The 23,356-nt window shown below is 38.0% G+C and overlaps 1 protein-coding gene across 3 annotated transcripts in view; it reads left to right on the forward strand.

The window, feature by feature from the left end:
• The window catches only part of MCM8 (minichromosome maintenance complex component 8), a 36,391-nt gene extending 15,888 nt beyond the window's left edge, over window positions 1–20,503 (forward strand). The window contains exons 10-18 of one of the 3 annotated variants that reach the window (XM_006894233.1): window positions 108–138; window positions 1,671–1,811; window positions 4,137–4,278; window positions 8,342–8,537; window positions 15,868–16,087; window positions 16,546–16,755; window positions 18,039–18,115; window positions 19,322–19,511; window positions 20,376–20,503. In XM_006894233.1, coding sequence (XP_006894295.1) covers window positions 108–138; window positions 1,671–1,811; window positions 4,137–4,278; window positions 8,342–8,537; window positions 15,868–16,087; window positions 16,546–16,755; window positions 18,039–18,115; window positions 19,322–19,511; window positions 20,376–20,468 — 1,300 coding nt within the window. In that variant the 3' untranslated portion in view covers window positions 20,469–20,503. The remainder of the gene's footprint in view (window positions 1–107; window positions 139–1,670; window positions 1,812–4,136; window positions 4,279–8,341; window positions 8,538–15,867; window positions 16,088–16,545; window positions 16,756–18,038; window positions 18,116–19,321; window positions 19,512–20,375) is intronic. The other 2 variants (XM_006894234.1, XM_006894235.1) reach the window with 2 other exon arrangements.
• The last annotated feature ends 2,853 nt before the right edge of the window (window positions 20,504–23,356 follow it).

The following is a 23,356-nucleotide window of genomic DNA, read 5'->3' on the forward strand; positions in this document are numbered from 1 at the left end:
AGACAAATTGTTTTTGCGGCTAGACAACGCAGATTAATCAGGTGAGTGGCGTTTAAGTTGGAATTTATTTGACTTTGTGTTGTTAATAATTTATATTTTGTTTTCAGCTCACTCTGTCCTGTCATTTTTGGTCATGAGGTAAGTTATTTCATCTTTACTCAAAAATACATATAGTTGACAAAAATAACATGTAAAACCTTAAAATAGTATCTAATTTTTGTTGGCCAAGGTTTTTATTGTACAAGGACTCTTTTTCTCTTTGAATGAATGGCATGTTACAGTCCCTTATAATAAAAATAATAGCAAATCAGCCCTGGACCTTCAGGTTTTCAGTGGCTGGTTTTTCAGAAGTAGACCACGTATTACCTGTGAGTAGACTGGAACCTCCAGCCTTGTGGCTAGTGACTAGTGCATTAACTCTTTAGGTTATCCAAGGACTTCTCTTTCAGATAGCAGTGAGACTTTAGTATGACTCTAGACATTAAAAGTGTTAAAGCAGAAACTAACGTATTTCTGATTTTTGTGGAGTAGATTGATGCCTTGCACAGTAAGTTTCAACTCAGTGTCTTTTTTTTTTGTTTGTTGTTTTTTTTTTCTATATTTTATTAATTTTCATAAACATTTACAGAGATTTTGGGTTTCCATTCATTCCTTGTTGCACTATTCTCTCTACCCTCCTCCCAGTTTGTTCTTGTCCAGATGCCACAGTGCTTGTCAAAGCCAGTTCTGATTAATCTTCTTTGTCAGTGTGTCCTTTGCCATTCCCTATCACTCCTCCCTGAGAGAGACTTCACCCTGAGTCATAAGGAAAAGGGGATGGCGTATTCTCTTAGCTACTTCCTGCTGAAAAGGGACGCTGTGGGTTTCAGGGTGAAGATCTTCTCTCACTACTCTAAAGGGCCCCTTTCAACTCAGTGTCTTGTATGTGTGATGCTTGTCTCATTTTAATTTGTTTTCTAATATTTATTAATTATTTACATTGGAGAAGTGTCTATTATTGTTGTTGAGAATAATTGAGTCGGAACCAACCCATAGCTGACCCTCCATTGGCTTTTTAGAGACAGTTAATCACAAGGGAGGAGATTGCCCATCCTTCTCCCACAGAGCAGCTAGTGGATTTGAACCATGTGCCTTCAGGATTGCAGTGCAGTTTCTTACCACTAGGCCACCAGAGCTCCCTGATTAGTCATTAGCAATTTTTAAATAATAAGAGAGAGTACCAAAGATAGTGAAGGGATAAAAATGAAGAAAACAAACAAAAGCAAATCTAATCAACTGGGCTCAATAATCTTTCAAGCTGGTTGCTCTTTGGGAAATACTGTTATGTGAAGGGCACCTTGTCTTTTTAAAAATATTTGGAGACAGCTTCTGTAGCTTCCATAGGTAAAGGACTGTTGACTTCTACTGGCTGAAAAATAATGTCTGCAGCCAACGCTATAAAGATGTATTTACTGCAGTGTTTGAAAATGGTTTCATGTTTGAGGATTTGTTTGATATTCTGAAATGCAGTGTTTAATACCTCCACTCCTCATTTACTAGAGTTCAAAAAATAAGTTCAGTCATGTTTTAGAAAACTAAAAACCTAAATAAATTTTGTGGAAAACACTTATTTTGTGTCATCTTTTTATTCTTTTTACTTTTGTTTCTTTTGTGTTTTTTGCACATTTAAGCTTGTTAAAGCAGGTTTGGCATTAGCACTATTTGGAGGAACCCAGAAATATGCAGATGACAAAAACAGAATTCCAATCCGAGGAGACGCACACGTCCTTGTTGTTGGAGATCCAGGCTTGGGAAAGAGCCAGATGCTACAAGTAGGAAATCAGTCATTTAACATTTGACCTTTTGCTTATAATTCACAACAGAATTTTTTTTTTAATTTTTATTTTTTAAAGCATGTATTATTTGTGTTTCAGAGGTATGGGTGAATTGTGTCTGGATGTATGAGTATTATTATATAACTTGTATCTGACCATGTTTGCAAATAGAGCAGTCTGCTTGTCACTTTACAAGCCTAGGCTGATCTGTTGAAACATTGACCATTTCCCTAAATTGTAATTCCCCCTCCCCTTTTTTTGATATGTAGTATTGCTTTGTTAGTCTTTATCACTGCAATTTAATCTCCTCTGAATAGAATAAGGGAGTAATATCAGAATCATTCCATTCTCTTCCTCCCACAACACCACAAACACTGTATTGAGTTTTAGATGGGGTTTGGCAGAGATATGGCCTTACCTGTACCTGTGCTGCTTCTCCCTGGGTTCTAAACCAGGCCCTGCCTTGGTTGATCCTGAAAAAAATTCTGCCTCTGCCATTCAGGTGTTTGGTGGTTGATACTTTCTGGACTTGTGATGACCTCAGAAGATGTTGTTTGTTGGAGTATGTATAGTTTCTTCAGAGGAGCAACTCCTGTAAACCAGCCTTAATGTTTGCATGAAGAATGCACGTTCTCTTTACAGTCCCTTATTGAAAATGTAACTATCCAAACTGTGACTTGCTGACCCTTTGTTCTTCTGGTGGCAGCCCAATTATGAACCTTGCACATTGGAATCCCCCCTCTCTGAAAATACTGTGTCCAGCCAAGACCAACTGAATAAAGACATGGGTGGCAGAGTTGTATCCTTTCTTGGACTTTTTCAGTCTGCATGCCAAGCAAATAATTCTAGAAGCAGGAATATATTAAGAATGTGGCATCAAGATTGGAGGAAAAATTAGTAACAACTTGTGTTATGCAGATGACACAGCTTGATTTGTAGAGAAGACTTGAAATATTTACTGAAGGCGATCAAAGACTACAGGTTTCGGTATGGATTACTTTTCAGCATCAGGAAAACAGAAGTCCTCACCAGTGTACCAGTAGATAGCATCATGATAGATGGAGAAAGGATTGAAGTTACTAAATTTCATTTTATGTGGATCCACAATCAAGACCCATGGTAGCAGCAGTCAAATAAGAAATGTATTACATTGGGCAGATCTGCTATCAAGGACCTCTTCAAAGTGCTAATGAACAAAGATGTTCATTTAAAAAGTGAGGCTCACCTAACTCACCCCGTGGTATTTCCATTTGCCCCCTGTGCATCTGAAAGTTGTACAGTGATAAGGAAAGCAGAGAACAATTAATGCCTTTGAAATGTGATATTGGGGAAGAGTGGTAAATATACCCTGGACAGTCAAAAGAATACCAAGCAAATCTGTCTTAGAAATGTAACCAAGGTACTCCGTAGAAACAGGGATAGTGATATTCCATTTCACATACTTTTTTTTTTTTTTTTTTCATATACTTTAGAGGCACTGGTCCTTGGGAAAAAATGTAATGCTGGAAAGAGAACAAGGTCGGTGAGAGAGAGGAATACCCTCAAGATAGATTGACACAGTGACCGCAGCAATGGACTTGACCTTGATGGAGATCTTGAGTATGGTCCAGGATAGGGCAAGGTTCAGATCTGACGTTCTTAGGCTGCTATGAGTTGTAGTTGATTCTATGGCACCTAATAACAGCAATCATACATTTGTTACTGGTTTTGGTCAGTAAGGCTTGTCCTTTTCCCACCCCTCCCACCTCCTAAATTGAAATTGTATTCTAACCCCTTTCTCACAAGCTTGACACCACTAAGGCAGAGAGTACATAGTTACATGGTAAAGCAAGGTTGATACAAACAGAATATTGTGGATTAAGATCTGAACTACTACAGTTTTCTGTTCTGTTCTTGTAGCAGTGTGTGTGAGAGATTTTTAAAATGAGTATATTACATAGATCATAGATGGAAGCCTGATTCCCCCCCCCCCAGTGTTATCTGATTATCTCTATTACTGAGCAACTTTTATTACTTGATGCTCAAGAAAACCTTGAAATTTTAGAACTTAAAATAGATAGTCTGTTCTTATGTTTGAACTCTGCAGGAGCCTCAGATCCTGCATTGGTGAATGACAATGTGGTGATACTATCCTCATAGAGTTGGTGTTAAGATTATATATTAAGACGCAGAATAAATTATACGAGGCATGTAGCTGACATTTTTTTGTGTGTGCAGTTACTATTCACTGTTAATGCTCTTAAGGATGATTCTCTTAAACTCTTTCCTTTACACTTGATCTTAGCCAAAAGGCCGAGAAGCAATAAACTCTTTCTTTTCAAGGCAGTATGCAACGTCGCTCCACGTGGCGTGTATGTTTGTGGAAATACTACTACCACTTCTGGTCTGACTGTCACTCTTTCTAAAGATAGTTCTTCTGGAGATTTTACTTTGGAAGCTGGTGCCCTGGTACTTGGTGATCAAGGTGAGAAAAGGAGTATAATAATCTGTGATTATGAGATTTTTGTTATTGTTTAAAGCCTATTCTTTTGTAATTCATTTCTTTACTTTTTTTATTTAAAAAAAGGACGTCATTCAGCATCATGATTAGACTATTATATTTATCAGTCAAAAGCATGGGTTTAAAAAAAACATACAAAACTCCATTAAAGCTCTTGTTTTCTGGATGCTCTTACACTTTCCACAGAAGAGAAACTAAAATAATCTGGTACACAGTCACAGATACAGTCTGCACGTTTTTCGCCCAATATACATGAGTATTGTCTAAACATGTCTTCTTTGTAGCAGTGAGGCCTTGCCACCACTATAATCAGTAGCTTCCCTGTCATTTCTCTGGCTCTCCTCTCCTACTAAGCTTGGTTTCCTGGCAGTCATCAAAACCATCTGCCACTGCTGTAGCTACTGCTATTACTTTGAACCACCATTGTCACCTTGGCTTCATAGTTTAAAAAAATATTGACCTCCACTACCATAATAAGAACCAGAGCTTCTGCCTTCAGAGTTTTCTTCCCTTCATGAGACCAATACTTGATGATTGATTTTTGTAATTACAAAAATCATGGTGGCTTCTACCACCTCTGAAATTGCTTCCGTCATTGCCAAGGCCATTATAATCATTCCTACGGCCTACATATCCTCCACTACCACGACTGCCTCCAGAGTCACCTCGTCCACTGAAGTTTCCTCCTCCACCAAAGTTGTCATTCCCTCCAAAACCACCTCCATAGCAGCCACCAAAGTTTCCAGAACCACTTCACCCTCTTTGGCTGGAAGAAGCACTGGCCATCTCTTGCTTTGACAGGGCTTTCCTTCCTTCACAATTGTGACCATTCACAGTATGGTATTTCTAAATAATAATTTTATCTATAGAATAATGGTCATCAGAAGTTAAAAAAAAAGCCCTTCTTGTCACTGCCTCCATCAGTCATGATTTCAGTCACTTCAGTTTTGCTTACTACTCAAAATCATCTCTTAAGTGACTTTCTTCAGTATCTTTTTTTTTAGAAATGCCTCTTTTTTTCCCTTTTTTTTTTTAATTTAAATAGCATTCAGTTTATTACAAATACCTAGTATTGGCTTCCCATATGCCCCCCTTTTGTTTTTATCATAATTAGGTTATCTTCTAGATGAGCATTCTTCAGTATCTTTTTTAATTCCACCAACAAAGATCCTGTTCACTATTAAGTGGAAATATGATCTTTGAAAATCTTCTCTTGAAACAACCTGCTTGGGTTCCACAATTTGACCATCCACCCGTTGGGCCTTGCATTCCTGGCTGCATCCACCTCTTCCACAATTGAGGATGTGACAAACCCAAAGCTCCTGGAATGTTTGCTGTTTGGATCTCTCCTCACCACACAGTCTTTGAGGGCCCCCCATTGCTCAGATGGCTCCTAGATCTATCGTTTCAAAGTTCAATCCTCCAATGAATAGTTTCTGCAGCTGGGCTCTTTAGGAGACTCTGACTTCAATGTGATGGCTTTGAGAATAAATAGTGATGCTTCTTCAGCAACATTCTCCAGCAGAAGGCAAAAGCCGAAGTCTTAGGCCAAAATTACCTACATGCTGGCTCTTGGTCACATCTCTTTTGCTGCCTCACCTACTAGTTCTCTCTTCTGCAGTGAGGCAGACTTCTTGGAGACTTGGACTCTGCTGTTGGACTCATTAGGCATATTCCTGCCTCAGGACCTTTGTACTTCCTGTTCTCTTTACCTAGAATGTTCTTCCCCCAGATAGATTGTCACTGCTCGTCTCATTTAGTTCTTTAAGTCTTTGTTCAAATGGCATAACTTCATCGAGGTCCTCCTTAAACATCATGTTTTAAATTGTAACTCCCCTTCCCCAGCAGATCTTATTCTTACTTTTACTTTTTACTTCCTATAGCACTTAGCTATATAAAGGCCATGGTCTTTGCAATTACTTGCTATGTATGTATGCATCAGATAACTGCACAGTGACTAGGGAGGAAAGAAGGAGACTTGATGCCTTTGAATTGTGGTGTTGGCGAAGAGTATTGAATATACCATGGACTGCTAGGAAAAAAACCAAGTTCGTCCTGGAGAGGGTGAAGCTAGGCTGCTTCTTGCAGGCAAGGATTCTGAAGCTTTGTCTGACATACTTTGGACATGTTGTAAGGAGGGACAAGTCCTTGGTGAGGGATGTCATGCTTAGGAAGGTGGAGAAACAGCGCAGAAGAGGAAGACCCTCGATGAGATGGATTGATTCAGTGACTGGGGTAATGGGGTTAGGTGTATTAGAGACAAAAAGATTGGAAATGGTTAGAGCAATGTTTAGTTCTGTTTTCCTGAGGGCCACTATGAGTCATAGGTGACTCAAAGGTACATAACAACAACATATATATGTATAATAATTATTATGATAACCTATATGTATGTAGTATTTTTTACTTACACTAGGTAGAAGGTAAATTTCATAGGACAGAGAATTTTGGCCCTTTTGTTTGATGCTATATCCCATATATCTAGAACACAGCACTTAGTGCATAAAAATTACTTAGTAAATATATTTGCTGAATAAGTGCAACACTCTAAAGCCAATTCCCATAAGGTCAGACGTGTCCTCCATTCTTCTTTCCACACCTAATTCTTTTCATTCCAGTACCAGTCATAATCTCTACTCTTGGATCTGAAATCCATTGATCAGTAGCTATGCAGACCTCACAGAACCATAGTAATGTTAGGGGTTTATTGAAGAAGTTAGCAGTTTACAGCCCAGGTTAGCAAGGGGATAAAATTCCTCGGACAGGGCAGATTCCCAAGCATGCTTGCAGTTGTCGTTGACCTTCAGCCTCATGGCTTAGTTCAATGTTAACAAATCTTTCCTTGGCTTGTGAATTACGACATTTCCCCTAGTTATCTAGCAAGCTTGGGCAAAGGCCCCTGGCTGGTTCCATATGGCAGCAGTCCTAAGTCTGGCTCCGTAGGGTAGCAATCCCAAGTCAGCTCTGTCTTCTGTTAGCTACTGGTTCCCTGCTGTGGCTGCTGGTGCTCTCATGTGGATCCCAGCCTGGCATGGGAATCCCTGGCCCCAAAGTTCATGTGCTGCAGTCTGCTTTTCCTTCCTTGCTGGTAATGAGATTTCCACCTTTACTGCCAAGCCTGTTGCATTTAAAACTGGTGGGATGGAGGGAAAACTAACCAATCCCGTCATGAATCTGCCACCCACCTGGTTTAATAGATTCCCATCAGCCATGTGATCTAGGAAAAAATGTGATCTAGAAAAGCCATTTTGCTTGCGTCACAGCCTGACATGGAAAATACCTTGTCACTGTGACTCTTTGTATTAGGTAAGGTGATTGTACAACCTGCAGTTGTGCAGTCAGTACCTGGTATTGCTGAGAACTGCTCTTAAGTTTTCTTATTATTGAACCCATTCAAAACACTGCTGTCCTACTTTTACCAGAAAACTAGCTCATAAAGCACCGTTCTTTTTACAACTGTTCCAGACATGCCTTCCTTAAAGCTTCTAGTCCATCATAGTTAGATGTATCTCTAATGGTTTTTGATATTTTATATCATCTGTTAGAATTTAAAATTTTACATTTTTGGAGGTTTTCTTTAGTATCTTTTTTTTTAACTCTTACATAGTCAGAGGAGAAAGACCTGGCAGTCTACTTTTGTGAAGTCTTATTCAATCTTGGAAACCCTGTGGGACAGTTCACTGTTCTTTGTGTTTGCTGTGAATTGCAGTGGAAGGCTACAGACCCACAGCGTAGTAACTTGCCTATGGAAATGCTAAATGTATAAACAAATGCAGTCTACTTCCATAAAGATCTCCAACGTTAAAAACCCTGTAGATCAGTTCTCCTCTGCTCTTTGGGTCTCTGTGAGCCTGAATTGACTCTGTAGTCTCCAGTTTTGGTTTTGGGTACAATGACATCGTAGAATTTTAACTGCAATGGACAAATGAAAAAAAGTCTTTATTATAGACAGCTGTGGTCTGTGAAATTTGTTTGGAAATTGGCCAGAGGGAAGTTTCATGTTTGTATTACCTTACTGTGATTTTAGGTATTTGTGGAATAGATGAATTTGATAAGATGGGGAATCAACATCAAGCCTTACTAGAAGCCATGGAGCAGCAAAGTATTAGTCTTGCTAAGGCTGGAGTGGTTTGCAGCCTCCCTGCAAGAACGTCCATTATTGCTGCAGCAAATCCAGTTGGAGGACATTACAATAAAGCCAAAACAGTGGCTGAGAACTTGAAGTAAGTTTCTTCAAATATACCTTCAGTGTATTGTCTGTATAAATTATGAAGAAAAAGTTAAGTGAGGGCATCAGTCAGCAATTACAGAAGGTACAAAATCCACTGCTGTGAAATGTGTTCTGACTCACAAGTATCCATCACATACATTTAAGCACTTGTGTTACAGTATCAAAATATCATTGATAACTTACTAGACAGTCTAAATATTGTTAGTCATTGACAAAGGGATGGGTTCTCACATATACTCTTTAACATCTTTTTTTTGTAATAGGAGTGAAAGTGTACAATGCTAATTTGCTTTTGACTCAATCACTCATATATTGTTTTAGAACATTTATTATTTAGTGCTCCCGTTATAACTACACTTTTCCCACGTCCTCCCTAAGATTCTTGTCTCCAGTGATCCTTCTGTCTTATCCCTTCCTGCCTTCTGGGCTTTGAGTAAATCCTGTCCTTTTGATCTTGCATTGATGTTATGTTGGAACCAACTCATGGCTGACCCACCAGTGGGTTTTCAGAAGCTGAAATTGCACAGACGGAGATTGCTCATCTTTCTTCTGCAAAGTAGCTGATGGGTTTGAACCTCCTGCTTTAGGGTTGGCAGCACTGCAACTTTACCGCTAAGCTACCAGAGCTCCCTTTTGACCTTGTAAGAATGGTTATGCTAAGGAGACAGTTCATCTCTGGTGTTACTAATCACTGCTGACCTTTCTTTTGTTTGGCTGGAAGTTGAACCACAGCATGAGGTTTTGTTCAAGGTTTTAAGAGTGACTAAGGGCCATAGTCTTTGAGGTTCCAGCATTACCAGAACAGTAAGCCCGACCATTTTGATATTTTTGAGTTTTGTTCCATATTTCAACCCCACTCTTTCTAGAACCTTCTACAGTGATTCCTTTTAGACTCACTCTCTCTAGAACCTTTCCAGAGTAGTGAGAAGCAACGATGTCAGTCTAGAGGCTTAAGGTATGCCTGATCTAGTCCATGGTCTTCACAATTACTTGCTGTGCATCAGAGAGCTGGAGATAATGACTAACAAGAAGAATTAATGCATTTGAGTTGTGGTGCCAGAGAAGAGTGTTGAACACATGAACCACCAAGAAAACAAATAGGTCTGTCTTGGAGAGAGTGAAAACAAGTTTCTCTTGGAGGCTAGGATTTTAAAGCTCTATCTCACATACTTTGGGCATGCAGCCAGGAGGGAAGGATATTTGTTTTCTTGTAACTGAGCTTCATTCAGTCCATTATTGCAAACCACAGTTCTTGACTTTATGTAGCAAATATTTCTAGCCCTCCTCAGTTTCAGCAATAGCTAATTAAGGGAGCTCCGGCGGCTTAGAAGTAAAGTCTTGTGCTGCCATACCAAAGGCTGGTGGTTTGAATCCACCAGCTACTTCTTGGGAGAAAGATGAGCATTTGCCTCCTGTGTGATTTACTGCCTCTGAAAACCAGCTCTAGGATCAGTTGTGGTAGCTAATTAAAAAATGTGGCCAGAGCTATCCTTAGAGGCCAGAATAGTGAAACTTCATCTCCCATGTTTTGAGCATGTTGTCAGGAGGAGAGAGTCTTTGGGAACAGAATCGCGCTTGGAAAGTAGAGGGTTGATGAAGGAGCAGCAGATGCTCAGTGAGATGGGTTCACACAGTGACATCAGTGGGCGTGCGCATGACTGAAACGGTGAGGGTGGCACAGGAGTAGGCAAGGTAAGGATCTACTGTTCCGAGGGTATCTCTGAGTCAGAGCCCACTGGGCAACACCTAACACCAACAGCTGATGATGTTGAGCATCATCTCATGTGTTTTTTGACCGTCTGAATATATTCTTTAGTGAAGTGTCTTTGCTTCTCATTTTTTAATTGATTTGGGGTTTGTCCTTGTTGAGATGTTAGAGATTTCTAGAAATGTTAGACATGAATCTTTTATTAGATATATTTTTGCTAATTTTTCCCCACCAGCATACAAGGACTTTTCTCCACCCTAAGGATTTAATTTGTAGAGAATCCCGAGAATTTATTTTATCTTCTGTTGCTTATGCTCTCTGGTTATATTTAATAGTCTATTTATACAGTAGATTAGGGCTCCTCTGTTTGCCCTATTTTATTTATCTTTAATAAATCTTTACACCTTGGTTCATCCTGAGTTAGTTATATAGTGTAAGATTCTTGTTGCCATTTTCTCCAAATAGATAATCCAGGTTTGCCAGTAATGTTTGTTCAAGAGACCGTCTTCCCCATTTAATGGATTTGGGCTCTTTGTTAAGGTATAACTGTTTATAGGTAGATGGATTTGATTCTGAGTTCCCAATTCTATTCCATTGGTTTATATATCCACCATTGTACCAGGACTAGGATTTTTTTACTGCCCTAGCTATGTAGTAGGTTTTAAGATCTGGAAATGGTTTTCTTTAGTAATGCTTTGTTGTTGTTGTTTGCCGTTGAGTCGAGCATGACTCATAGCAACCCTATGAACAAAAGGCCTGAAGCCCCTTTACAACTATCAACATTTATCAAAGTTCATAAGGTTTCCAGAGCATGTTGTATAGGAAGTAGATGCCACTCCTGCTTTACTTATCATCCGTAATCTTTCTTTGTATATTAAGTTGATTACTTTTCCATCTTTGCTAAATCTCTCAATTAGTTCCAGTAATTTTTTGGTGAGCCGTTCGGAATTCCTGCATATGCAATCATGCCATTTGCACATTGAAATAGTTATGCTGTTCCTTTGCAGATGTGGATGCCTTTTATTTCCTTTTCTTGCCTTATTTAGCTAGGGCTGCCAATACAGTATTGAATAGTAGTAGTGATAAAGGTCAGCTTTATCTAGTTCTTGTTCACAAGGGGAGTGTCTTCAATCCTCTCCATTGAGAATAATGTTGGCTGTTAGTTTTGTAGATATGCTTTTAATTACCTTGAGGGATATCCCTTCTATTTTTATTTTGTTGAGTGTTTTTCACCAGGAAATGTTGAATTTTTTCAGTTGCTTTTTTGGCATTAATTGGGCTCTTTTCTTTTGTTTTATTGATATTATGGATTCTACTGATAGTTTTTCCAATGTTGAACTGCCTTTCCATACTTGATATGAATCTTAATCATGAGATTTTTTTTTTATTATTGTTGTTAGATATTGTTGAGTATGACTCAAGTGACTGTAAACAACAAATCTGAGTCCTATCCTGAGCCATCCTCACCATCTCTGATACATTTGAGCCCATTGCTATAGTCACTGTGTCAGGTGGCTTCTTCTGTTTTGCTGGCTCGCCCTCCTTCCAACCATGATATCCTTTTCCAAGGAATAGCCTCTCTTAGCAACATGGCCACCTTTTCCAAGACATACTTAAGGCAAATTCATTCGTTTGTCAGTCCATGAGACATTCGGTACTCTTCTCGAAAGCCATAACTCAAACATGATTCTTTTGTCTTCCTTAATCATTTTTGAGATCTCAGACACATAAGAAGTAATAGGAAAGACCATGGCCTGAATGAGGCATACCTTAGTGTTCAAACTGACATACTGCCCTTCATTGTTCTGAAGAAGTCACTGCCAGTAAAGTTTACAGAAAAGGTAGGTTTTCATTCATTCATTGTCAAGGGCTATTGTTCTTCCTGGGGGTATCTTCCTGGCTTGGGTGTCAGGGTTATGTTTGCTTCATAGAATGAACTTAGGACTATCCTATCTCCTATATTCTGAAATAGTTTGAGTAGAATTGATCTTCACTGACTGTGGTAGAATTCACCAGTAAAGCTGTGTGAGACAGGAATATTTTTTTTGTTAGATATTTTTATAACCCATTCAATTCCTTCTTTTGTGATGGGTCTATTCAAATTTTCTACCTCAGGTTGGTTTGTGGTTTTTTCCTCTACCTCACTTTTTGTTACTTTAGTTAGATAATAGTTCCTGTATTTTTTAAAATTTGTTGAAGTATAGTTCTTCTTAGTACTTTATTTTTATCCTTTTTATATTTCAGTTTTGTGACACCCGCCTCTTTGTTTCTTATTTATTTGCAGTTTCCCTTTTTTTTTTGTTAGATTTGCTAGTAGCTTGTTAATTTTATTAATCTCTTCAAATAACCAAGTTCTAGTCCTTTATATTCTGTTTTTCTGTTTCATTTATTTCTGTTCTAATATTTATTATTTCCTTTCTTCTGAAAACTGTAGGATTTGTTAATAATTGTTTAAGATGTGTTAAGATACTATTTTGGTTTTTTATTCTTTTTTGATGTCTGCATTTATGATTCTCAATTTCCTTGTGAGCCCTGTCCATTCCCATTAGATGCAGAACATTTCTTAACTTTCATTTATTCTGTTACTTAGTTTTTAAGCAGGTGGTTATTTAAATTCTTGCATATACTGCTTAACATTTTGAATGGGATTTTGAAGTGTTTATCTCATTTTATGGATTGCATCTCAATGTCAAGAGGACAAAGATTCTTACCACTGGACCAATAGACAGCATTGTGATAGAGAAAAGATTGAAATTGTCAACAAATTCGTCTTGGTTCCACAATTAACACCCATGGTACCAGCAGTCAGGAAATCGCACTGGGAAAGTCTGCAATTAGGACCGCTCCAAGTTATTGAGGAGTAATGATGTCAGTTTGAGGACTAAGATGCTTCTGATTCAGGCCATAGGCTTTCTGATCACTTGCTATACATGCTGAGAGCTAGACATTGAATAAGGATGACAGAAGAATTATTGATGCTGTGAGATGTGGTGTTGGAGAAGAGTGCTGAATATCACATGGACAGCCAAAAGAACAAACAAATATATCTTTGAAAGGGTGCAGCCAGAGTACTCTTTGGAGGCAAAAATGATGAGGCTTCACCTCCCATACTTCAGGCATATTGCTGTGTGTGTGTGTGTGTGTGTGTGTGTGTGTGTGTGTGTTCGTGTGTTCGCCTCCCATACTTCAGGCATATTGCTGTGTGTGTGTGTTCGCCTCCCAGACTTCAGGCATATTGCTGTGTGTGTGTGTGTGTGTGTGTTCGCCTCCCATACTTCAGGCATATTGCTCTCTGTGTGTGTGCGCGCGTGTGCTTGCACCATTCCTTGGAGAGGGACATGATGCCTGGAAAAGTGGAGGGTCAGCAAAGGAGAGGAAAACTCTTGACCAGGTGGATTGACACAGTGACTGTTACAGTAGGCTCTAATGTGTCAGGAAGAGTTAAGATGGCACAGGGTAGGACAGGGTTCATATCTGTCATTCTTAGGGTTGCTGTGGGTTGTACTTGACTTGACGGCACCTAGCAACAACAATACCACATTTTAATTAGCCATGGTGGTGCATTTGGTTAAGCATTCAGATACTAACTAAAAGGTCAGCAGGCGTTCAAACCCACCAGCTACCTGAGGGAGTAGGATCTGATAGTGTGCTTCTGCAAAGACATACAGCCTTGGAAACCCAAAGGGTTTGGTTGGTTTTTTTTGGGGGGGGGGGTGTTTGGGTTGTTGTGGGTTTTTTTTTTTTTTTGGTTTTTGGTTGTGGTTGGTTTTTTTTAAAATTTTTGTTTGTTTGTTTGTTTGTTTCAATATATATTTCATTCTTTCTCAAAAATAGTCACAGAGTGCACAAAGGCATGATTAACAGGGTAGCTATTGTAGCATTGTTCATTACCACAGTCTTAGTTACCTGGTGCTGCTATAGCAAAGGATAGGTGGCTTTGAAGATTAGAAATACTTTTCTTACCGTTTTAGAAGCTCTTAAGTTCAAATCAGGGTGTTGACTCTAGTGGAAGGCCCGTCCAGGTTGGTGGTTTTGTTCATTGCCGTTGAATTGGAAATTGACTCACAGCTGACCTTCCAGCGTGTTTTCAGAGGCTGTAAATCACACGGGAGACGATTACTCACCTTCCTCCTGAGGAACAGCTGGTACCTTTGGAATAGCAGCACAACTCCTTGCCTTGTGGCCACCAGAGCTCCCCATGCATTCCTCGACATTGACCTGTGGACTCGTCACGGGGTACAGGGGCCAGCAGGCACACACTCGTTTGAGTACCCTGTTGGTTTTCCTGTTACCATACACCCCTCAGAAGGGCGTTGGTTTGGTCCTTGCCGTACTCAGATACGATACAACAAATCGATACTGCAATTTCCAAACAAAGTCAGGGAGTTAGTACTTCAAACATAACATTTTTAGGGGGAATATAATTAACAAATAAAACGTTCATCAATAGGAGTGATTTAACAATAGTAGACCTTGAAAAAAATGGGTAGACCTTTTAGAGCAAAGTATCAGTTACAAGAATGAAATAAATGCATATATAATAGAGATACATGTCTTTATCTTTTAAGTGGGAATAAGCATGTATATACTTGTAACTGTGGCATAATTGAATGAACTTTTTTTAAAAAAAATTTTTATGTCCTTGCATGCTATCTTCTCATTTCTTTTATACAAGTTGGACAAAAATATATGAAAATGAGAAAATAGATTCAAGAGATACAAACTTGAGAGAAAGATAAAAGGAATGCTTTATATGAAAAGTTGACATTAAGTCTAGTAATAGAAAAATTCATTTCCTGAATTTATACTTTTAATAGAGAAAGTCTTTCATACATAGTAAAACATCATTTTACTTTGAGATTCTGGGTATTCTTCTATCACCACTACCAAAATAGTCAAATCTGTGTAGTAATTTTTCATGGTAAAGTGACAAAATCTGAAATTGGAAAGGTCCTACTGAACAAGAACCCAGGGGACTTGGGGTCTGAGTTTTAGTGGCACTTCCTGTAATGACAAGGCTGACTAAGTAAGTAGAGCACAGCATTTTTAGTTCGATGCTTAACACAAATAGATCGTTTTTTAGAAACAGTGGGCTTTGAGATTTGTTGTTACGTACCTTTGAGTTGGAACCAACTCCTATCTGACCTTCCAGCAGGTTTTCAGATACAGTAAATTGCATGGGAGGAGATTGCCTGTTTTTCTCCTTGAGATTAACTAGTAGATTCAAACCACATGCCTTTGAGTTGGCACCCTAACTCCTTAGCCACCAGACAAAAGAAAGATTAGAGATCTATTTAATTAGATCGCATCTAATGTATAATTTGGTATTCTGGTCTAAAAAAGTAATTGATCCTAAATCATTGTGAAGCTAATTATCATGTAGTAATAATAAAGCATAATTTAGTAGTCATGAAGGGTCTGTATACATTGAAGGGGCTGTAGTCTCGGAGTGGGCAGATTATTGAATCTGAAAGGTTTATGTTTTATTTCTTTTACCAGAAGCTTGATCTCTTAAGCTCTACTTGGAACTTGAGTAGTAGGCAAGCAAGTAAAGTTCTCTGCTGTTTATTTTGATCCCACAGTCATTGTGTTTTCTTTCTTTCATGCACCGTAGAATGGGGAGTGCTCTCTTGTCCAGATTTGACTTGGTCTTTATCCTGTTAGACACTCCTAATGAGGATCATGATCACTTACTCTCAGAACATGTGATCGCAATGAGAGCTGGAAAGCAGAGAACTGTTAGCAGTGCCTCCGTAGCTCGTGTGAATAGTCAAGATTCAAATACTTCGGTACTTGAAGTGGTTTCTGATAAACCTTTATCAGAAAGACTAAAGGTATAGATGCTTCTTCTTAATCGTTCAGTTCTGTTTATATGTCAATTCAATGCATGACTTATGGTAGAAAACGCAACAACTCAATTAATTGTTGATTCACACCTTACTCCTAGCTGACCCTCTGGTGGGTTTCAGGAGACTATAAACCATGTAGGAGATTGCCCATTGCCCTCCTGGGGAGCCGCTGGTGGATTTGAACTGCCAGTGAGGCCCTGTCTTTGGGTTAGCAGTGCAACTCCCTATGGACTATGATGCCACCAGACCTCCCTTATGGTAGAGAACTACTGAATAAACTTATACCAAAGCCTTGAAGTAAAGACTGAGAATTAAAATGGTAATGCTTGTTCTATTTGCAAATTCTTTTAGAATTTTACATTTGTATAAACTGTTCTTGTAGCAGAAACACTTTATTTTGCTATGTATTCTTATAATCCCAGGCTTTTCTTTTCACTCTTCAGGTGGCTCCAGGAGAAACAATAGACCCCATTCCACATCAGCTACTTAGAAAGTACATTGGCTATGCTCGGCAGTATGTCTATCCTAAGTTATCAGCAGATGCTGCTCAAGTTCTTCAAAATTTTTACCTGGAGCTACGAAAACAGAGCCAGAGGTTAAATAGCTCACCAATAACTACTAGACAGCTGGAATCTCTAATTCGCTTAACAGAGGTTTGTTTATTTTACGTTTTTGCTTTCTTAGCTTAACCAAAAGTAGTGGCAGGTGCTATATAGTTGGTCTTTTGAACATTCTTATGCATAAGTGGATTGATTTGTCTTTCTGTTGAATTGTTCTATACTATTGAGGCAATTCTGATTTGGGCTTAGTGGTAAGAAGCTGTGCTGCAATCCCAAAGGTACGCATTCAAATCCATCAGCTCCTCTGCGGGAGAAGTATGGGCAGATCTCCTGTGTGATTTACTGCCCCTGAAAATCCACTGGAACGTCAGCTATGGGTTGGGTCTTACTCAGTGGTACATGACAGCAGAATTGTTCTAGAGGGCTTCCCAGGCTATCTTCTTTAGGAGAATAGAACACAGCATCGGTAGCTCCACTCAGAGGTTCATACTGCCGACCTTTCCATTAGCATCTGAGTTTTTAACTATTGTGGTCCCAACGTTCTTTTCTCCTACTAATAGACATTAGAAATACAGAGATAATATTTTTGGGTTTTTTTATAATAGTTTCTTAAAAGGTTCCATCATATCTACCACATAATGATCAAAGTGTAGCAGCTTCTTCCTAGGGAGGGGACCAGTTACTTACTTCATTTTTTTTTTAATAAAATTTTTATTTTATATTGATTTACTTACAAAATCTGTACACATTGTTTTTCACACCGAATCTTCCCCATTTTCTTTACCCACCTTATTTATTTTTAATGATACCCAAGAGGCTCCTAGTGTGTTTCAAGAATGCTTGGGTTAACCTAGGGTCCTGGGACTTTAACTTGAGTTTATGGGACCATGAATGTGTAAATGGTTCTGAGTAGTTTATTTGAACATGCCAAGTTTATGATTGTATTGTCTTATTTTTAGGAATACAGCATCTTTTCACAACTGTGGAATCTTCTAGTTAAATTAACTGAGTCCAAGTTAGAGCTTTTTGCTCCTAACTTTTTATTAAGTTCTCTTTGTCGTTTTAACAAATTGGTTTGCATGCATTCTGAAAATAACAGTCAAGGAAAATGTAGTTCATGATCAAATTTTCTGAATTCAGCACTCTAAGAAGGATATGTCAATGGATAAAATAGCTCTTAATCTATAATTCAGTTAACTGGCCATTTTCAGGCTTACGTTTTATATCTTTTCTTTTTAAATACTTGTGAATTCTAACCCTCTTCCCAAAAACTGTTTTTGTGTAAAGTGAATAAGATATATAAGACCTGTTAAAACAATCATAAGTACATTCCTCTTGTTATTTGTCATGACTGGACATGGTGCTTTCTTTTGAAGGCACGAGCAAGGTTGGAATTGAGAGAGCAAGCCACCAAAGATGATGCTGAAGATATAGTTGAAATTATGAAATATAGGTAACCTTAAATTTTAAACTTCTACTTTGCATGAATAAGCAATTATACTCTTATTTCAAATTATATATTCAGACAAGCAAAATTATTCAACACTGGATCACTTCTTTTCCGTGATCACAGAGTATTTCTGTGTATATAATCTTTGTATTTGTTAAACTGATTTGTATGGATAATATATTCACATGGTTCTAAACCTATTTGACAAGTACACACTTTGAGCAGACTTCCTCCTGACTCTGCTTACCATCCTTTTCCCTCCTATCTTTTTATAAATAAGATACTATTACACTGCTTTGTACTTTTTTTAAAAATTTGACAATAAGTTAGAGACTTTTCTCTACTAGAACATAAGAGATTTCCTACCTTTCATAGCTGCATAATACTCTTGTATAAATATGCCATTGTTTAGTTATAAACAGTCCTGTATTGGGCTGGTTACATTAACAAACAATGCTGCAGTAAATATTTTTAATATAAGATACTTTGTATATGGATGGTTAAATAATGCAAGATACTTTGTGTATGGATGGACTGGAGGTTACAGAGCCAACTTCTGAAAAATCAGCTATTGAAACTCTGCAGAGTAGTTCTACATAGACACACTTGCAGTCACTGGGGGATGGAATTGAGCCACAGTAGCTGCTTCCCCCCTTTATCTGGTGAGGTATCATCAACTTTTGAAGTGATGTTTTACATTCAAAGGTAAAAGAGTTCAGTGTATTTTGGGGGTGTGTGTGTGTTTGTGGTAAGTTTTTAAAAGCCAAGGCTTTTTCCTAGATTTGCTTTGTTTTGTGTTTCAGTTAAAATTTTTTTAAAAAGAATTATTTAAAAGTAAGTAAATGCACTCATTTGCTTTAAAATCCCAGAGTTCATAAATTTACTATGGGTGAAGTTTTTCTCTCACTTTGTTTACTAGCTACTGAGTTCTACTTAATGACAACACGTTATCCTTTTTTGGCTTGTGACTTTTCAATGAGATGCACGTCACAGGAACCTATGTAGTCATGTAACCTTCTTCTGCATTTATAGATAGATGGTAGGATTATTCTATGCCTTTCTTACTTCCTGAACTTCATAGTAACCACTCAATAAATACGTACTTACATCTTTACTGACTGAGCTTCGCAGCTTCTTTCAAGCTTTTCTTTCTAAAACCTGGAGACCCAGGTCAAAAATTTCGACTCTTTTTCTATCTTTTTCACAAAGCATGCTAGGAACTTACTCTGATGAATTTGGAAACCTAGATTTTGAGCGCTCACAGCATGGTTCTGGAATGAGCAACAGGTCAACAGCAAAAAGATTCATTTCTGCTCTCAACAACATTGCTGAAAGAACCTACAATAATTTATTTCAATATCATCAACTTCTACAGATTGCCAAAGAGCTAAACATTCAGGTATGATAAATGAGGTACTTCCTAATACATTTTGTTTCCATAATAATTGCAGGAGTTCTTTACTAATGTATAGTAGATCCTTTAAATAGTGAAAAGTCTGGATTCAAAGAATTTTATAGACTTATTTTATCTGGAGTACTTGATAATACAAGCTAGCTGCTCACTCTCTTTAAAAAGGTTTTAAGATTTATACACACTTTCAGCATCTTGTTAAGGGAAAGCATTTTAACAGAATTCCATTTCCATTGTTTTCTGATAATAACTGTGGGCAAGTCATTTACATCTTTGTTTTCTCATCTGGTAGAAGGACATGATTTTACCTACTCCTACATTTTCTGTTTCTTTTTTTTTTTTTGTCTTAAAGGGGAATGTCAGCATGAACTTTAAACACACAAGACAATTAGATTCCGTAGTGTAGTGATTATCATGTTCATGTTCACCTCTCAAGAAAATTACCCACTTAAGAAACCAGCTAAGCTGAAACAGATAGAAAATTTCATCCTGAGCTTTTAACACTTAGTGACACAGTAGATAAGTGTTTGGCTGCTAACTGAAAGATAGTTTGATCCTCCTAGTAACTGACTTTGAAGGAGAAAGTTGTGGTGACCTGGTTCTACAGCCTTGGAAACCCCCTGAGGCAGCTCTGCCCTGTCCTGTGACATTCCTACAAGGCAGAATTGACTAAATGACAGTAGGGGGTTACCCTGAAGATAGCTTAATTAGTTTGACATCAGATCTCACTTGCAGGCAATGTAAATAGTTCATTTTCCCAAGAAAATCACCAGTTGTTACATTTGAGAGATTAATTTGAAAAATTACATTCTGGCATATTATATAGGCTTACACTTGCTGTTTTTCTTCCAGGTTGTTGATTTTGAAAACTTTATTGGATCTCTAAATGACCAGGGCTTCCTCTTGAAAAAAGGTCCAAAGGTTTACCAGCTTCAGACATTGTAAAGGAACTTTACTAAATCAAGGCTTACTGGGTTTATCATGTTAGTGTACAGGTAAAGAAACAAATACTGTTTTTTTGAAAATGGCATCCCAAACATGATGTCATAGTAAAAAAATATTAAATAAGGTGAACTGCTTTATGACATGAGAAAAGACGTGTTAATTTCTTACATTGTTCTAAACTGCTAAAAGAAATTATTTAATTTTAACTATACAATATTTATTGTTACCTTTTACTTATTGTTTCTTTTATACATATTTCTTAGTTTTGCATTATCAAATGTCCATTTAGGTAAGCATTCAGAAAGTTACATATTAGTGTATAAATTACTCCAGTACTAAACTGTGAATGAATACTTTTCAGAAATAAATTGAATTCAACTTTAAATGGTTAAAAAAAAGAAAATATTTTGTTGGCATATTAGGTTTAACATCTTAGCAACGGAAAATTTTCTTAATATCTTAAATTTAGACACCTTATGCACTTAAGGAAAAATATTTTCATTACAAAAGTTTAAACATACACCTGCTAAATAGTTGTACATGACTTACTCAAAACCCCTGCAATCTCTGCTATACTCTTCTGTCCTCCCCAGTCTTCTGCTCCATTTCATTTGTTCTCCTTTTTTACTTCCTTACATTGTAAAGATTAATTTTGCTAATTCTTTTTTTTCCAGGTACATTACTGTTTATTTTACTTCTTTTTACATTTATATTGGTTTGCATACAAATTTGTATATATTGAATTTCATTCATGTACTTTGTGTTTCATACATGCCTTCAATTCACATTGGGTTTCAGTCCTCGTATGTTGTGTTTTATATTAATCACCACTGATCTTTGCCCACACTTGCCCTGTCTTTTCAGTCCCCCACTGGATCTTTCTTAACTCCTTCACCCCCTCTCTTGGCAGATCAAAGTCTGTGACCAGTGATTTCTATGAGACTTGAGTTAGTTCACTCAGCATAATGCCCATCAGTCTCGCCCAAGTTATGTAGAATTTCTTTAAATCATTGCTCCTGAGTGCTGCATAGTATTCCATTGTTTGACTGTACCACATTTTCTCAATGCATTTGTTTGGGCTGTTTCCATGTTCTCATAATTATGAATAACACTACTGTGAACATCAGTGTACAGATTTCCATTTGTGACTCAGTTCTATTTCCTTGGGGTATATTCCTAGCAGTAGAATAGCTGGGTCATATGGAATCTCTGTGTTCAGCTTTTTAAGGAAAATAGTCTTGCTAATTCTTAAATTATCAGTTTAAATCCTATCTGCTAACACCCTACCGTAGAAGCTGTAATATTGTGTCAGTAGTCAGATAAATTTCTGAAGCATGCTGAGCAATAAGCAGAAGCAGAGGATTCTACAGCAATCTGTAATTTTTCAGGACCAAACACTAAAATGATTGAAAACTCTGTACAAACAATTTCTAAAGGTTATGGAAGAGAATGGCATAGTTATATTTACTGAAACATCAGATGAACTGAGAAAAGAACTGGATGTGTCACAAAAAAATGTTGAAGTTCTAAAGGAAAAGATAGAAGTTCTTGGCAAACATCTTCGGTTCTTGTCGCGTAGTTGAGTGTTTAAAGAGAGACTGAGTGTAAGAATACAACAGTATGCTAACATTAGCTGTGTTAAATCACGTGATCATGCTTGGACATTCTGGTTTAAATGTCTGTGAATCAATACCTTCTTTGTTAATCCCAAAACTACCTTTCTGATCACCACCAAAGCCTGAACAGATGTCAGTCAGAGCAGTCTGAACGGTATAGATGTGGAGCTCTCAGCACTGTGGTGGTGTGGGGCTGACTTTCTCCTCAGCATTGTTAATTCATGTTTAGCTTTAAAGAAGATATAATTTGGGGCCTTAATAAATCTGTATCAGTCCCAAAAGAAGAAGCAAACAAGGATGGAGGCTTACTGTGGCTTTTCCTTGTGAAATATAGGATATCTTACAAAAAAAAAAAATAGCTGCCAAGAAGCTCTCAAGCTGGAGCAGGCAGCCATCCTCAGGGGTGGAAGCAGGGATAGTCCTGTGGCTAGGGTTCTCACAGGAACCAGATGTGCACTTCTCGGTACACTGTTAAACATTACAGACTTGCAGGAGGAAGAGTTCAATGGGAAGAAAAGCTTGAAAGTGAGACTGACTTCAGAATATCTCTAAACAGGATTCTCAGTCAAGTGTCCTGGTTGCAAATGAAGAGAAAGTTTTTCCTGTAGTGGACAAATAGTCAATATTTTAGGCTTTATGGGCCCCATGGCCTCTGTAACAGCTGCTTAATTATCATTTTACAGCTCCACGTCAATTGGGGAAGGATTGTTCTCAGCACAAATTCAAATATACACTCTGTGGACTAGGCACATTATCAACTTTGTATGAAACAGATTGGTGAAATAAAATAGCTCATATCACACCTATGCTATCTTATTCAGAAGAAAAGCAAAAATGCAGAGGCTTAAAAATGCCTTTCCTGGCCTTGCCCCTTGTTCATATTCTGACCTAAATATGGACCTCCATGAAACTCCATGAACAAAGGCAGGTATGTTTCAGAGGCAGTTAATCACAAGGGAGGAGACTTAGACTGCTCATTTTTCTTCCATGGAGCTGATGATGGCTTCAAACCATGTACCTTTGGGTTGCCAGTGAAACTCCTTACCACTAGACTACTAGAGCCCCCTATTGAGGAAACTAGCATCACTGAAGCTGACTGCAACTGCTGCCTAGACATTTTTAACTCTAGTATAATGAATCGATGTAACCATTCCATCCATAGCCTCCCATTTTGTGATGAAGTATTTAGTACAGAGATGAGATTGGGTGGGATACAAGCCCTACCGTCCTAGAGGCTCATGGAAGCTCAGTGTTGACCCTCATTCTCTTGGG

The sequence above is a fragment of the Elephantulus edwardii genome, unplaced genomic scaffold (genome assembly GCF_000299155.1).
Source record: "Elephantulus edwardii isolate Elephantulus edwardi_28Jun2011 unplaced genomic scaffold, EleEdw1.0 scaffold00138, whole genome shotgun sequence".
NCBI classification, from domain to species: Eukaryota; Metazoa; Chordata; class Mammalia; order Macroscelidea; family Macroscelididae; genus Elephantulus; species Elephantulus edwardii.